Here is a 17,105-nt window from a genome sequence, read left to right as displayed (position 1 = left end):
CAAAGAACTTTAATTCAAAGGTTTTTCCCTCCGGAAGACATGGATATTGAAATAAATCGAAACGAACGATGCGGAACTATAGTTCCTTGAGGTAGGTTTTTGTGGTACATTTTTGAAGAAAGAAATAAAAACTGTTGAGTATGCACTTTATCAACCCGGTGCCAGCTATATCATAGACTTCCTATACGAACGGTTAACTGTACGATAACGTTAAGCATATTTTGACATTTGAGTTAAAGTTATCGATATTGTCAAAAAATAATCCGAAAGATCTCTGTTTTATAAATTGAATGATTGTTGAAATAGGGGCATCAGTTATCGCAAACGCAAAAACGTGGCTACATAGAATATGGTTACTCTTTCGTGGATCATTTTGGTAATTGTTCGTTCCATAAATCATTTTAACGGGAAACAATACATTCTTTTCACTTAAGATGGGTGGACAGAAGAACATATTTTGAACCCCCTTACGAAACTTTAACCCAAAACGCTAAAATCTTCATTGTGAAATGCAACAGTTTGATAGAACGTTACGCGTACAAGTTAAGTGAGTTAAGTTAATACCTAAACGTGTGTGGTGGCCGCTTTGGTATTTATGTTGCAGGTGGTCGTTGGCCGTGGTTCGGCCGGACCGGCATCTACCGCGGACACGGTGACTTCGTCTTTCTGGAGTGCGTAACCTATGATCTGCTGCTCGGCATTGCCATCGCTAATGGTAAGTTCTTGCGTGCCACGTGGTTGAAAATGTGGCCAGCAAGCATCTTCACGGAACTGAATTCTAAACTCCGGTCGTTCCAATCAATTTGGTAGCAGCAGCAGTAGCAGCGAAGTCAGCGAACGTTCCGCATCGTATCTATTATAAAGCTAATAACCATCGATTGCAAGTACGACGACCATTTGGATGATGATCCAGCATATGGTAACGAGTAGGGATACTAGATGGATTGGTAAAAAACCAAAACATACACCTCAACCGATTCAAATAATTTTAGCGGTTATCCATTTCAAAATTTTGCCGTTAGAAAATCGATAGAATGAGCTGGACACAGAAATACTTGTGGAAAGTGGAGGAGGGGTGGGGAGGGAGCGAGTACATACCTAGTATATCGCATGTACCTTTCCCCGTCCCTTCCAGATAGATAAAAAGATGATTTAGACATAATAATTGTCCCAAAAACATACACACCTTTTCAGTTAAATATCTTTAAAAAGTACATTATAAACGTTAAATAGTGCTATTACGGAAGAGGGGAGGGGGATGCCATTACATTTTCACTGTCGAAAGATAATATTTGGGAAGTTTTTCGCACCATAAATTTATTTAATCTCATGTTTAAGGTTCTTGTTCATTCTACTGGTTATTTAACGGCCAAATTTTGAAATGTTCAGCCCCTAAATGTATGCAATTAGAATCGGTTAGCCTACCGAATCGGTTGAGGTGTATATATTGGTTTTTTACCGATGGATTATAGTGCAACTGGAAAATTGAAGTAAAACCAAATAAAAAAAAAAGTCGAAGGGGATGGGGCGCCTCAACAATATTTCAATTTCAGCAGTTGATGGCAGATTTCGATCGGGTAAAAAACCAATATATACACCTCAACCGATTCGGTAGGCTAACCGATTCTAATTGCATACATTTAGGGGCCGAACATTTCAAAATTTGGCCGTTAAATAACCAGTGGGTAAAAAACCAAAACATACACCTCAACCGATTCAAATAATTTTAGCGGTTATCCATTTCAAAATTTTGCCGTTAGATAACCATAGAATGAGCCGGACACAGAAATACATGTGGAAAGTGCAGGAGGGGTGGGGGAGGGAGCGAGTACATACCTAGTACATCGCTTGTACCTTCCCCCGTCCCTTCCAGATGGATAAAAGATGATTTAGACATAATAATTGTCCCAAAACCATACACACCTTTTCAGTTAAATATCTTTGAAAAATACATTATAAACGTTAAATAGTGCTACTACGGAAGAGGGAAGGAAGATGCCATTACATTTTCACTGTCGAAAGATAATATTTGGGTAGTTTTTCGCACCATAAATTGATTTAATCTCATGTTTAAGGTTCTTGTTCATTCCACTGGTTATTTAACGGCCAAATTTTGAAATGTTCGGCCCCTAAATGTATGCAATTAGAATCGGTTAGCCTACCGAATCGGTTGAGGTGTATATATTGGTTTTTTACCAACCAGTGGAATGAACAAGAACCTTAAACATGAGATTAAATCAATTTATGGTGCGAAAAACTTCCCAAATATTATCTTTCAACAGTGAAAATGTAATGGCATCCCCCTCCCTTCTTCCGTAATAGCACTATTCAACGTTTATAATGTATTTTTTAAAGATATTTAACTGAAAAGGTGTGTATGTTTTTGGGACAATTATTATGTCTAAATCATCTTTTTATCTATCTGGAAGGGACGGGGGAAGGTACAAGCCATGTACTAGGTATGTACTCGCTCCCTCCCCACCCCTCCTCCACTTTCCACATGTATTTCTGTGTCCGGCTCATTCTATCGGTTATCTAACGGCAAATTTTTGAAATGGATAACCGCAAAAAATATTTGAATCGGTTGAGGTGTATGTTTTGGTTTTTTACCTTCGATCGTTTTTTTTTTTGTTTTTGAATAAAATAAAAAAATATGCAAACTCTTGTCGTCAAAAGTGGTTTTATTTTTGATCGATTTTTAGTTTTTTGCTTTCGTGTGTGTGCGTGTAGAAATTGAACCGGTTATTTGCACCGAGGACGATTTTTTAACCGATTGCGCCATTTTGTGACCAGGACGATCCACATGGGCCAGCTTGGAATCGTTCAAGTGATTTAGCACTGTTTGGTGAAGATTTGTCGTCGAGAAAGTAAGCAAAATGGTAAGATTAGGCCCTTTTCTCGTTTAATCGACTACGGGTAGTGTAATTACGTGTTTCCTCCATGCCTCAGGAATCGGAAAGTCCTCCGTCTCCTGGACCTGTTGACGAGAGTGCCGAACATAAATCGGAAATCGTTGCGGAAGAAACATGTCTAGATTCTTTAGTGGCTTTGGGTTCAATCGATGTAGACTCCAAACCAGTTTGCACATCTTTATTGGCCAGCAGCAATGGTGAGGCTGTGGAAGCCAAAATAAGTGAAGTCAATGGCAGCAAGGTAATGAGCCACACGCGCACCGCACACGTGCTCTTTGATTTTTGAGGTTAATTTTGCGTTTCATCGTAGGATTCGACGACGAACTCGGGTGTGGGCGAAAATTATGTGCCGGAACATTCAGGTTCGGAAAAATTGGAAAGCGCTCTCGATGAGAGCGAAGGCAACCGCGATGAGAAACTCCGCAATGCAAACGAATCGGCGAAGGCTCCTGAGCAAATCTGTGCAACGGTAAAGACCATGCCAATCGCAGCAAACTTTGGAAAAATGATTCGAAACATAAAAGAATATATGCTTCTTCTTAACAGCGTCCGGATTCGCTAGCATCGACGAGTGGTAAAGGAACGCCAGTGGGTTCGACGACAAGAGCAACTCCAAGCAAGGTGTGTTTGAAGAATTCCAAACCTATACCTGTTGCTGCAACTCGAAAGCGTGCAAGTGCAATGCGCACCAAATTTTCAATTCCCGCATCAGATATTTCGAAAATACGTGGCGATTGGCAAGTCAGTAAGCTGCAGCCCAAAAAAAGCCTGGAAGACTTTCTGAAACTGGAGGAGTGTCGATCGAAATTTGACGATAATTATGTTACCCAGATCTATAACACAGCGGATGAGATGCTCAGAAGAGAATCCCTGCGAAGGGTGAAGGCTATAATACCAGCACCTCAACTAGATCGCAGGTTATTCGCAGAGACTCATCGTCTAGAGAGTTCGACGCATCGTTTAAGTGAATTTCGTCGCAAGCTCCCAGCGTTCGCATTACGTGCCGAGCTGCTGGGTAAAATGAAGGAGAACAGAGTTATACTTGTTAAGGGCGAAACGGGAAGCGGAAAGACTACCCAGATCCCGCAGTATATTCTCGAGGAAGCCTCGGCACGTGGAAAAGGCAGTAGTTGCCGCATCATATGCACGCAGCCTCGCCGTATCTCAGCAATTTCGCTCGCGAAGCGTGTGGCGAAAGAACGCGGTGAACCAATGGGTCAATCGATTGGCTACCAGGTACGGTTGGACTCGGTCAAACCACGGAAGCAGGGCGGAAGCATTTTGTTTTGTACGACCGGTGTGGTACTGGCGTTTATGCAATCTGACCCCTTACTGCGCGAATACTCACATCTCGTGCTGGATGAGATACACGATCGTGACGTGAACACCGATTTGCTGGTGGCTATCGTACGAATGGTTCTACCTTTTCGAAAGGATCTTCGAGTCGTACTCATGAGTGCGACTTTAACAGCAGAAACCTTTTCTGCTTACTTCGATGGCTGCCCAATAGTACAGATCAGTGGCGTAACTTTTCCGGTGCGCGAGTATTATCTTGAGGACGTGTTGAAAGAACTAAAATTTTACCAATTTGACACGCATCAAATACCGATTGCGATGGACATTGAATATCGGGAAATGTTATCTCGCTATATTGCCGAGATCCGATACAATTATCCTCTAGAGGTTATTTATGCCCTGCGGCGCCCGGAAAGTGAATGCAAACAACATACCCTGTTGGTCGAGCTTCTCCGCCATATATCCTGTTCGCAGCCGGACGGCGCCATACTAGTGTTTCTACCAAGCGTAGAGCAAATAACTCTTATCCGCCAGAAGATCTATAAGCATCCATTGCTGAGCGAGATCGACTTGGTCGTTCACGTGTTGTACTCAAAATTATCTGGTGAGGAGCAACGGCAGGCGTTTGTTAAGCCGCCGCTCGGTACGCGCAAGATCATTTTGGCCACCAACATTGCCGAAACGTCCATCACAATCGATGATGTGGTATATGTGATTAACACAGGACGCCATGTGGTTAACGTTATGACTGCCAACGGCTTGGAGCTGAAAGATGAATGGATTTCAAAATCAAACGAAGTTCAACGTAAAGGTCGTGCCGGACGCGTTCAGGAAGGTATCTGCTATCATCTGTACAGTCGCGCTCGTATGCGCACTTTTAAGGAAAATGTACCACCGGAGATTTTGCGCATAGCGCTCGAAGAGGTTATTCTGCAGATCAAGCTCCTGCGCCTGGGAGAGCTACGCAGCTTCATGGATCGGCTGATGGATAAACCGACCGATGAAGTGATTAAAGCGGCGCTGAAGTTGCTCAACCGTTTAAATGCGATCGACGATAATCAGCACCTAACGCTCCTCGGTTCCCATCTAGCTCAACTACGGATGCATCCGACTGTCGGCAAGATGGTGCTTCTGGCTAGCTTCTTCGGGTGCATTGATCCGATCACCTCGATCGCGGCCAGCCTGTCGTTCAAGGATGCATTTTGTAAGCCAACGAACACTGACTTGGAAGAGAGCGAAATCCGAAATCGGAAGTGGTTTGCGGATTACACTGGTAGTGACCATATAATGCTAGCAAACGTTATCACCAAATGGCGCTCTCATTGGAACCGTCGGTGGTTTTGTAAACGTAATGCACTGAACAGCATCACGCTGCATCAACTGTGCAATGACAAAGATCTTGTTGTTCGCCAACTCTACAAGAACGGGTTCGTAGCCTCTGACGATTGTCAGGACCCGATCAACAATGCTAATGCTACGAACACGGACCTGCTTAAGGGAATTATAGCAGGGAGTCTATTTTCTAACGTAGCCGGACTAACTAAACCTTTCGGCATCGCTCATCACTGGTGTATGGGCAGAAAAATGGTCCAGATGCACCCTACGTCCGTTAATGCCAACCCATTCATAACGAATCCAATGCGCGTGCAGTCACGGTATGTATTAAGATAGGAAGTAAATTATTCCGCTAAGGCCTAAATTTGTCATTTTATCTTACCTTTCCTATCGGTACAGTTACATGGTTTTCCAAAATCTTATCAATTTTAATAAGAACCCCACAATCTGTACGACTACTATCGTAAGCCCATTAGCCTTAGTCCTCTTCGGAGACAACATCCACGTAGAGCTGAAATCGGACAAAATGGAGGTCACGATAGGTGCTCAGTTCGGGTTTGTAGTCTGAATGCTCGAATTATACAGTATCCCAAATGAAAATCAGCGATACTTAAACCGGGATGTCCTTCATATTTTATCGCAGCTTCAAATGTGACCTCGAAACATACCGGTTAATCGAGGATTTGCGCCAGGGGTTTAATGATCTGCTGACGAGAAAGCTGACCATCCCGTCTCCCATCGATTGGTTTTCGGAGGATGGAGCATTGCTGCGGTGAGTTCCTTAGTATGAAGCTATTCACCATTCATATCCGTGTAATATAGATGAGTAAATTATTATCCCTGCATTCTGTTTCTCTTCCCGCAGAGCTATAATAGAGCTGCTCTCATATAACTTCGAAGCCACAGGGGCGAAAAAGCACCGAAATTCGTAAGAAATGAAATAATTCGTTCCGTTCCACGATAGAACATCCAGCTTCTCTTCGCGGAACACTTTGGAGCTAATTTTTGCTTCACATTTTCTCAATATGATATCGTATTTATTTAATCCTTATCCCCTAGAATGGCGTGTGTTCGCGGTAGTAACTTGAATCAAAACTAGTTACCAGTGCGTGTATTAGTATACATAGTAACACAGACATGCATTGCATTCTTTAAATCTAACTAAAACTTCTCTCTGGAATAATATTATAATATATGATGTATTTCGAATAAATCGAAATAAATATCGAATATCTGAATAAATCGACAAACGATCGGGACCTGTCGCTATTGATGTAGAACTGTTTTTTTTTTTATTATATTATAGAGATTTTAAACCTGGCGGATTGATGTAGAACTGTTATGCTATATTTTAGAGAAAGTAAATGAATGCTGTAGGGTTTGCACATAATCGACTAGGCACCAGCTGCACTAGCCGTTTTATATGGACGGTTTGCTTTACGATAATATTAAGAATATATTTCTTCTAAATGAGTTAAAATCGTCAACATTGGAAAATAATCCGAAAGACCCCTGATTTATCAATTGAATGATTGTTGAAATGGAGACATCAGCTATCAGTTATGGCGAACGCGAAAACGTTGCGCACGAAGAGCTGTTATTTAGTAAGTAATTTGTGGTCCATAAAACATTCCTAACGGGAAACGTTAATATTATTTTTACTTAAGCTGGATGGGGAGAAGAAAATATTTTGAAAAACTGCAGATCCCTTAACGAATTTTTGATCTAAAGCGCAAAAATTTCTATCGTAGCATGCAACCATTTGATGGTGATTGCAATTGCTTTAACTTGGATAACAGACCGATGGAAATGAAGTAAGCAGTCGCCTGGAAAAGGTCTGCCGGTTTGATTGACTCAAATGATGACGAATAAGACTAGTAGCGCACCCAGCAGCAGCAGCAGCCCCTCACCAACGTTCCAATGATATGCTCATCCTGCCGATTCCGATCCTTCGGAGGCGTAAAGTTCATCCTCCACATCCTCCACATCCTCATCATTTCCAGCTTTCCTCGCCATCGACAGCAAATCATTCATTTCCGCTGTTCGAAATTCGAAAAGCGGCTCACCCGCCCGCCGCCACATGGCCGGGCAGAAGATAACGGAAATGATATCGTGCACCATAGGGCTGTGCCCGAGCCGAATGGCCAGCAGCTTTCAACGCCACCGTCACACCGCCGGTCGATTGTTTTCCTATTAGCCGAGTGGCTTTAAGCTAATCCAGGAAATAAATTTTTATTTCCGCTTTCGTCCCGCCAAACTCGACCCCCTGAACTGGAGAGCAGAACTCTGGAGTAGACGACATGGCCGGGAATGTGAATGGATTCATCTCCTGTGGCACGTGCGCATACGCACATCCTTGCGCTGCCAGTATATCTGTGGTTTCCACTAGCACACAGGCCTGTATTCGAGAATCTGCACCGAGAAGTTCTGCTCCGATCCATGCCATTCCATCGTCGGCGGTCGTACGCAATGGTTCGTCGATAGGCGGGCATCGGTTTCTGTTCGAAACACGTGTAGTTTCCACTTCGGAAGTATCGTTCTCTGGTGTGCTGTTGGTGGAGTTCCTAAACGAGAGCCGCGAGAATGTTGACCAGTTTGGTGCTGGTGTTACTGGTGGTCGTTAGCCGTGGTTCGGCTGGACCGGCATCTACCGCAGACACGGTTACTTCGTCTTTCTGGAGTGCGACGATGGAGCAGGATCTAGCACCGGATGCCCTGCTCGTACGCTTGGATCGGCTCGTGAACGTGTGTGTGGCCAACTACGAGGATCTAACCACCGATCTGCTGCTCGGCATTGCCATCGCCAATGGTAAGTTCTAGTGAGCCACGTGGTTGAAATTTTTAGGGATGAATAGAACGAAGAATAGAACAGACTCGCCAAAGGGCGCCAAAAAATGTCCAGCAAAAGCATCTTCACGGAAGTGAATTCTAAACTCCGGTCGTTCCAGTCCATTTGTTAGCAGCCAATGGGCTGCTGGCAGCAGCAGCAGAGGCAGCAGCAGTAGCAGCGAAGTCAGCGAACGTTCCGCATCGAACCTAATGATTGCGGACGATTTGCGGCTAAGCCCACTTAAGCCTTGTGTCACTACTGCGCTGCTTCATTTCTCTCTTCTCGACCGGCACATAGCGTACGTCTTGTGGTGGTCCCTTCCTCTTTCCTTATTTACAGCCATGCCAAATGCGTTGGAACCATTTTTTGGGAGGCCAATTTGTTCGCAAAAAAAATCAAATATTCTTCTGCTTTCTGCGTCTCTTCTGCATGTCCTGCAGCACAATTAAAGCAACTGCTGGAGCAACCACTGGCCGGACCACGGCGAGTGTTCGTGGAATCGTTGGCCAAGAAGTGCGATTTTGTCGAGAGCCGCATCGAAAGCATCTTCTCCTTTCCGAGTGGTCCCAATGCGGTTGGTAAGTCGATTGATTGAAGGTTAGTTGACTCTCGCTGGCCGAAGCTCCTTATGTGCACATACCTTCCAGTATCGAAACTTTTGATAAATTCCGACTTCTGGAGGATGAATGATGAGGAGCAACCACGTGGTGGACACCACTCGAGACTGACTCCCCACAGTAGACGACGCAGAAGACAACCGGCAACAACGTCCGACGATCCACGGTTGTCGATGGAAAACTATCTACAGACAATCGATGCCGGCGGTCCGAGTGAGCTGCAATCCGGTAGGTCGTATGTGTACAATCCCTCCTGTGGTCATTAAAGTGTAACACTTTCCCACTTCGCACCCCCGTCCAGATGAGTGCTTATCGGAACTGCTGGTCAATGAGTCGGAGAACGAGTACAACGCCACCAGCAGCGCCATTAGCCAACCGTTCAGCCGGGGCTCGGATGGCGTCGCACCGAAGCGGCTACTCCTCAGCCAGGAGTGCAGTGGGGCAATGTCACTGCGAAAGCGTTCCTATGGCTACCATCTGACGCACAAGTAAGTACCTGGTAGTGGGCCCCGCGTTGCTCCGTCCCTTCTTATCACGAGTCGCCGTCGCCGCCGTTGTCGTTCCAGATTGCTGTTCTACATCGTGCTAGGCCGGCAAGGGTTTACGAACGTCGATCGTACGTTCGTGGCCGACGGGCAGCGTCGGCTGTGCGAGGCGATACTGCGCGAAGCGGAGCTGATTGCTGCGTTCGACTTTCCGGACCTATTCCGGGATCTGTTCATGGAGCAGCTGTTTCTGTGCGCGTTCAGCCAGGCCGACGCACTGCCCGAGTTCACCGATCCGGCCTGGCTAGCGGCCGTCCTTGGGTGGCAGAACGGTGCCGGTTGCTTCAAGTATGCGGTCGACGAGGATGACGAGGAGACAGCAACCGGTAACCGTAATCCACTGACCGCACACTGTTCCACCCATATGACCGGTGTCGGTGCGGCCCTGCTGGCACTGTTTGCCCGGTTGCAGCTCGAGTGATGCCATCGGGAGCACCACCGGCCGGAGCACGTCCGCCACCCATCTCTGCCGAACTGAATGTGTCCTGCGCGCGTGTGCACGGCCTGCTAGTGAACCTTACGGGAGCCCTTACGAATTAATAAATATGCTTTAGCCAACAACATCAGCATCTGTGGCCGCAGCGGCGGTCTGTGTCTTGCTAGAGAAGGTGCTAATGGCCCGCCCGGGGGGGAGTGGTAGACGCCGGCACTCGAAAGCCACAAAACTCGTCTTCCACCAGCCCTCCCCCGGGGGTCTGTGGTCTTGGCGCTGGCGTGGAGCTTTGTGGGGCTTCAATCGTTGGCCTGACTCGGCTGATGGTTTGTCATCGTGGAAAGGTGGGAAGCCCGGTTAGTCAGTCGTTGCCAATTGCCAGGAATAGAGCTGTGCGTTCCGTGGAGTCCTCCGCCGTGGAACTGCGAGTTGCGTGTCAATCCCGTGGGTGCTGGACGTTCGCGGCTGCTTCTACTGCTTATCAGAACAAACATGAGCAAGTGCTCGGTGGCGGTGTTACTGCTCCTTGCACTCCTTCACCTCTACGCTGGGATGAGATAATATGTCTCCGAAGTCTCGACTGCACACTGGCCACATCGTGCGCCGCAGCGACGACAGAATGTTCAGATTCGCCTCAGCCTGGTGTAGCCGGTTCTAGGTTGTTGTGTCAAGTGCTTCGTGCGAGTGGCAGTACCGTCGACCAGTGAGTTTCTTTGGCCGTGCGCCCGTCGTGGCCTTTCACTGCTGATACTCGGCGCATGACGAGTCCAGTAACTGATAAAGTCTGGGTGCTACTGTGTTTGCCCCGGGAAAAACGAGTCATTTTGTTCTGGCGCACTCTCTCTCTCTCTGTTTTACCAAATTAATGAGTTAATTCGGTTCTAGTAGACGTCGATCGTATCGTGGTGGACCCGTGGATGCGCGCGGTCGAACCGCGTGGCGGGGGAAAAGAAATAGGAAGGCAAAAAGTCTTCACCTACTGATAAGGCACATCGAGCCAGCAGCAGCAGCTCGATCGATGCTGCACCGCGAGTGGATCGCATCAGATCCTTGATCGAAATGTCCGCCACTCCTCGAGTTGCCATTGCGTGCGCGGTTGTCGATTGTCGTCGTCAGTGGCTTCCAGTAGTCCGGTGCCGGTAGTGAAGTGTGCCGGTTCGAGATTCGAGTACTCGGTACGGAGCAGAGACGGGCCGGTTGATTGCTTGCATTAACATTGCATTAACGTCCCGGAAATGGCGGACCCAACGATACAGACTTTCTGCTGCCACAACCGGATACGGTCACCACCGGCCATCAAGCTGATGGCCGAGTTCGATACCGACGGATACATCATGGTGTGCCTGATATCGTCGGTCTTCGGCATCGCCGGTGCCATCTATCAGGTACGATTCGTAGTTCGATTCCGGAGGGTGGGAATCCACAGGGAATCCTTTGAAATGCCGCCGGAACAACGCGGTATTTTGTTACAGCAGCAGCAGTAGCAGCAGCATGTCCACAGTAGGTTTTTACCTGGCCGACTTTCTTGGAGTGAATTCGTGTGGTTCATGAAGTCAACGAAGTCAAATAAATCCGGGATATTTCTGGTGCAATCGTTTGAGTTTCTGATAACTTTCAAAATAGGCTGTGAACACATTTAGTAAAAACTGTTCAAATTTCGACCCTTAAATTCCAAGTTTTGAACAAATCATGGTTTTCCTTAGCTACCCTAGGAGATATTTGCAGTTGTGCAATGATCATAACCATGCAAACCGAGTTCAGTGACCGCGCTGGTAGCTTAAACGATCAGCTAAGCCGTGTGTGGCTGTGATAGCTGTAGCGTGAAATTAAGAGACAAATTTTATCTTATCAAGAGGCACACCTACATCACGTTTTCTTTACCTTTCTTCCGCTTCAATCACTATACCAGACACCCCCGGTCGAGATGTGGCCAGAAAACGGTCTTTACGCTGTACATTGTTGGTCTACCGTGATGTCATGATAGTTAAGTAAAGTCGGTTTAAATATTACAACTCATCCATTCGAAAAACGGTTCAGACATTGGTTGATAAGCGAAATAGGAATTCTCAATCAATCCATGCTCCACAGCATTAGATCGATCCATCCGCTCGCTCATGCGCATCTCCCGGTCCTATCAGCTCCTTACTTCCTGATCACCGCGGATCAGCTTGGTTTGTTTTCCAAAAAACAAGCGAGCGCGAGGAGCATCAAAACGTGCGCGCGCGTTCTGCTTTTGACCTACGGTACGGTTTTTTGCTGCACATCGGCCACCGCATCGCCGGTATGACATAATGAGACTCGCTCTCTCTCTCTCGCTCCCGCTCTGCCATGCGATGATCAAGCTGCCGTGTTATCAAGGGACGGGAGGAAGCGCGAACACAACTGATTGATCATTAAGTCCATTTCGAATTCAAATTCCTAGATTTGGATCCGCCATGAAGACGGTCCTTCTCATCACGCGGTACGACGAAGGCGCGGCGGAGAGCTAACATTGTCCAGCCAAAATCTTGGCCGGCAGATCATCGTATGGCTCGCGGTTGCGGATCTGTGTGCCTCGTTCGGTGTGTTCCTGAGGGCGGCACTGTGGAAGTACATCAACGATGTACTACCACCGGATAGCGATGTGGATGATACCACGAACGTCATCTTCTGTGCCGTCTCGTCCGCCTGGATACAGTACTTCTACATGTGCACCTGGTTGTGGACCCTATGCTACGCCATCAACGTGCGCCGGCAGCTGAGCGGAGCGAGGTACGCCCTGCGTACTTATCACTACTACGTTTGGAGCATAGCAGCCGTACTGACCGGTATCGGACTCACCGTGCTCTACGTACCGGATGCAGAGTAAGTTGTGGATGAGGACCAATGAATGGACAAATGACGACATTTTTTGGCAATTCCCGTTTCTCTAATGTAGCTGCCACAATGTGCATGATATGGCCACGGCCTACATGCGAATCCTGCCCAACTACGTGATGACGTACGGGCCGATGATCGCGGTCATGATCGTCAATCCGGTACTGTATTGTCAGGCATCGCGCGAAGTCGACCGGCAACTGGTGGCCCGCTTCAGCCAGATGTCGAACACGGAGCGTGATCTGATGGCCAAGTTTAAGCTCAAGTTTTCGCTCATCAACCTCGTGTTCTACATCTGCTGGTTACCGAATCTGGTGAACGGGATCGTCCTTTGGACGATGTGGTACAGCTTACCGTATACGATGGTCATCACCGTTTGGTACATCATGGTAAGTGTGGGCAATGAAATAGATGAAAAGCCTTCGCAAGGCAATCTACTTACGGAATCTCTTTTGCAGGCCATAATGAATCCACTGCAGGCGTTCCTTAATACGCTCGTGTACCAGAAGTGGAACTGTCGCTGGAGACTTTGGCGTCACGGGAGCACGGATACGAGTGCTGATACTAGGGTATGTAACAAGAACTCAAGAAGTTGGTTTCTTGAGGATCTTGGCGACTTCTGGCGAGATTCTAAATCTCAATCCTTTTTCCAACAGCGTCGGAATCGTAGTTCGCTGGTATTCACCGAGGGTACGCCATTGCTTCAACCGAAGGCAGGATCTCCGTTTGCGTCTTCACTCCAGCTACATCAACCGTCAGTCGACCTGATACCGACACCGACGCGAAGCATCAACTCTTGCTCACTAGTCTGACGTCGCGAACATCTGCTTCCTGTCCACAATTATGACTTCAATCGTGGGAAGAAGCTAGAGCCTCTCTTGTCGAGTAGTCTTAGAATCTGTATTGATAAGTAACTCTATGGCACAGTTTAGCATGTAGAACACTTATCGTGTAAGGAAGCAATAAGTACGCGTACGTAGCTTTACTTTAGTACAAGAGAAGCAGCCGGATTTCACAGGGATCATATTCTTCTCTTCACTTGCAACCTCGCGAATTCGAGAGGACGCTGATTGATCAATGAGTGAAATTGAAGTTACTAGTTCTGTAAATTAGGTGACGAGACTTAATTCTGTAAATGGTTTTATTCAAATAGAATTACAATTCTATGTTGTCTGCTCAAATTAACTTCTTCCTAAAGCCACGCAGTGCCCTGGAGACGGTTCTTCAGATCCGTATAGCAGATTGATCCAAAATGAACTCCCTTTGGGATGATTTTACAAATTCTGAAAAAGGTTCGCGTTAGGTGAACGAGGAAAATGCAGAACCATCGGAATGTTTTAACTGGTCAAAAATTCAATTATTAAGGAATTGTTTTGAAACCATTTTTGCGCAAAATCCCTTCGCTCGACTTCTTGTGAATTTCACCTGACTGGGCCCAAACCAGATAGAGGACCGGTGCCCCAAACTGATGTCGCTCATTTTTAGAACAGAATGACAAAAACCGTTTCACTAAACCAATCGCTACGAACATTCAAATCAACTTGCACGGGTACCCCACAATCGAACACATCGTGGGGCCCAATTGGACACACCGTTTGCCAATCTAATTACCTATTTTACAGACTCCGTATACTTAACAACTCCTCAAGCCCAGCATGTCAGGAAGTCCGAGAGATTTCGGCGCTTACGTCGTAGTGTGTATTTATTTTCTGCTTAGTATTCGCTTTTCAACATATCTAGCTTAAAATGTACATGCACTCTTCCTTGATACTCGAAATGATTCATTTGAAACTAAAACACTTTTTTTCTAATCTTACGCGCAAGTAAACATTCCTTTGCGTATCTTTTCACAACGAGGTCCGTGTTCTTTACATCCACCGGATGCGTTTCGCCCACCGGCAATCCCGGTTTCTGAATCCTATCCTTTCTTAATCTCTCTCTCTCTCTCTCTCTCTCTCTCTCTCTCTCTCTCTCTCTCTCTCTCTCTCTCTCTCTCTCTCTCTTTCTATTTGTTTTCCCTCCTCTCTTCGATTGTACGCATGACTGGTCCACCGGATTACAGATGATCCCAATCGAAAGAAAAACTAATGATAGTATTGTACAATTCATGATTCTGTTCCCCATTTAGATGGGATTCTTCCTGTTGTAGCATCCAAATGATGCATTCCGGCTGGCTCATACCTAGACTACCCGTCCGACCAGGCTGAATCCGGCAGGAACACAGGCTTAAGCTAGTAACCGGATCGCGTTCTGGACGTTTTCGTAAAGTACTGTTTCTCGCCCCGGCTACCGCTCTCGAGCCCACGATCGTGTGATCGTTCACGGTGATCACGCAGGACACTGCCGCTACCGCTGCTGCTCCCGTAAGAGGGTGATTTTTCCTTCAGGTGGTGATGGTGGTGCTTCTCGCGGTGAGACGAGGAAGAAACGGAGATCGGCTGCAGATCGCCATCGTTGTCGCCATTCTGATACACCGAGGCCAGTTTACTGGCCTTCTCCTCCTCCCGTCGTAACCGCTTGTCGAGCAGTAGCGCTTCCTCGGTGCGATCCTGCTGGAGTGGTAAGTGGTATGTGTTGAGGAACGTGTAGGGTAAGGATGCTTCGATGCGACCATCAAGATGTGATGAAGTTTGCCAGCCTTACCCGCTTGCGGCCCAATTTACGCTCCTTACGGAGCTCCTTTTCCTCGTCAGTCTTGTCACGCTTCTCCTTTGTTTTGCTGCTACGATCCTTCTTCGATTCCGCCACCAGCTGCTGACCGCCAGCACCATCATCGTGTTTGCTCTGCATTGGAACGGAGTGATAAGAGGAGCGTAATGAGAGGTAGTTCTTCTTGGCAAAGAAATGTACATGAACCCGCGGTTGATCCTTCACGCTCTCTGCGCTTAAGTGTGGATACCATAATTGCCATAATTGGATGCTCCTTCACTGTAATTTCTGATGAATTTTGATAGAGCAACCACAATTCCGTGGAAAGGAACGCAATCATGTTAGCCCCGATCCGACATCTCTTACATCTCGAGGTATAGGAAACGCTCGACATAAGACGCTAGGATGTACTATGTACCAAGGGGACAGCTTGGAGAGCTGGAAGTATTGTGTTCGATCAAAGCTGCGACGCGAAACTCGTTTTGATTGAGTATTTGTGTAGGTGACATAAATATCATGCAGAATGCAGTACGTAATTCCACAATAGAGCTTTGGCCACAACGGGCTCCATAAGGCAATCAATTCTATCGCTCAGTACACCTAAATTGGCTCCGTTTTTGTTACATTTTCGTCTTCGTGCGAAAGAGAACCGCACGGAATTACACCGGAATACTAACCTTCGAACCTTCCAATTTACGGCGTTTCATTTCTGTGAGTGAGACGAAAGGAATGAAAAAAAAAAAAGATTAGGCTTATGAATTGATATTCCACGGTCTAGACTGTAGTGAGTGCGGATCCATACCTCTATCATGTTCCGGTGGGTCCTGACTACGGCGACTGCTGCTGCTATTGTGTGGCGGTTGCTGCTCGTTGCTCGAGTTCGACACTGAACTGAGATCCCGCTCGCTCCGGTCTCGCTGTATTGGCTGCTCCCGTTCGCTGGCTCGCGATTCGCGCTCGTGTTCATAGTGATCTGCGGAACGACAACAGGAATGGAGTTTAGTCTGTCGATCTAGGTCGATTCGCGTTCGCATTAGACTGCTTACCTCGCTTATCACGACGCTTCTCGCGCTTCTTTTCGGACAGGAGGGCGGCTGTCGCGGCCGCTGCTTCCTCCCGTTCCCGTTCCTTCTCTCGGGCACGCTCTTCTCGTTTTAGTTCCTTCGATGATTTCGAAACAGACACGGTACCACCGACACTGTTAGTGCCCGAGATGATAGCATCGCGTGAGCTCGAGTAGGTTGGCTGGTCCTTCTTCTGCTGTCCATCACCGCCCGATCCACGATGATTATCGCTGTTGAGGTTTCCGTTTGAGGTTGAAGAACCACTGCTACCCGTAGTGGTGGTGGTGGATGAGTTGGAATTGCCACCGGTGCTGCCACCAGAGATTGTACCGTTTCCCATCGTTCCTGAACCTGAGCCAACCTGGGCTTGGCGCGACCCTTGGCCACCTATAGGGATGATGGCAACGGTTAATCATCGAGTTCGCTCTGCTTCTTTTGTTACAGCCTCAGTGCGAGGAGATTTTACGTACTCTTCACATCACCACCGTTCAGTGACACTTTCGTGCTCGATTCCTGCTGATTCTGTTGCTGCTGTTGCTGTTGTTGCTGTTGTTGCTGCTGGTCACTC

The 17,105-nt window shown here is 47.0% G+C and overlaps 4 protein-coding genes across 5 annotated transcripts in view; 3 read left to right on the top strand and 1 right to left on the bottom strand.

Annotated features, from left to right (window-relative positions):
• Positions 1–68: 68 nt before the first annotated feature.
• On the top strand, positions 69–6,475 carry LOC125959522 (ATP-dependent DNA/RNA helicase DHX36-like). Its single transcript, XM_049692347.1, has 6 exons — positions 69–91; positions 519–547; positions 605–715; positions 3,625–5,635; positions 6,187–6,315; positions 6,409–6,475. Exons 1-6 carry the CDS (start codon positions 69–71, stop codon positions 6,473–6,475), a joined length of 2,370 nt encoding a protein of 789 aa, XP_049548304.1.
• A 1,586-nt stretch (positions 6,476–8,061) lies between these two features.
• Positions 8,062–10,053, top strand: LOC125950526 (uncharacterized). Its single transcript, XM_049678612.1, has 5 exons — positions 8,062–8,352; positions 8,814–8,951; positions 9,021–9,218; positions 9,292–9,478; positions 9,557–10,053. Exons 1-5 carry the CDS (start codon positions 8,127–8,129, stop codon positions 9,954–9,956), a joined length of 1,149 nt encoding a protein of 382 aa, XP_049534569.1. The 5' UTR covers positions 8,062–8,126; the 3' UTR covers positions 9,957–10,053.
• A 590-nt stretch (positions 10,054–10,643) lies between these two features.
• On the top strand, positions 10,644–13,742 carry LOC125950525 (G-protein coupled receptor 143-like). Its single transcript, XM_049678611.1, has 5 exons — positions 10,644–11,353; positions 12,391–12,812; positions 12,886–13,213; positions 13,283–13,393; positions 13,481–13,742. The coding sequence occupies exons 1-5, from the start codon at positions 11,204–11,206 to the stop codon at positions 13,634–13,636; spliced, it is 1,167 nt and encodes a 388-aa protein (XP_049534568.1). The 5' UTR covers positions 10,644–11,203; the 3' UTR covers positions 13,637–13,742.
• Positions 13,660–17,105, bottom strand: part of LOC125950487 (THO complex subunit 2) — an 8,234-nt gene continuing 4,788 nt past the window's right edge. Inside the window, exons 8-13 of one of the 2 annotated variants that reach the window (XM_049678521.1) lie at positions 17,008–17,105; positions 16,520–16,924; positions 16,276–16,446; positions 16,151–16,182; positions 15,468–15,608; positions 13,660–15,376 (exon numbers count right to left, since the gene is read on the bottom strand). The exon at positions 17,008–17,105 is cut by the window's right edge and continues 569 nt beyond it. In XM_049678521.1, the coding sequence (XP_049534478.1) occupies positions 15,056–15,376; positions 15,468–15,608; positions 16,151–16,182; positions 16,276–16,446; positions 16,520–16,924; positions 17,008–17,105 (1,168 nt within the window). In that variant the 3' untranslated portion in view covers positions 13,660–15,055. The remainder of the gene's footprint in view (positions 15,377–15,467; positions 15,609–16,150; positions 16,183–16,275; positions 16,447–16,519; positions 16,925–17,007) is intronic. The other variant, XM_049678522.1, reaches the window with a different exon arrangement.

The sequence above is a fragment of the Anopheles darlingi genome, chromosome 2 (genome assembly GCF_943734745.1).
Source record: "Anopheles darlingi chromosome 2, idAnoDarlMG_H_01, whole genome shotgun sequence".
NCBI classification, from domain to species: Eukaryota; Metazoa; Arthropoda; class Insecta; order Diptera; family Culicidae; genus Anopheles; species Anopheles darlingi.
The sequence above is the reverse complement of the archived record's forward strand: the minus strand, read 5'-3'. Positions and strand labels throughout refer to the sequence as shown.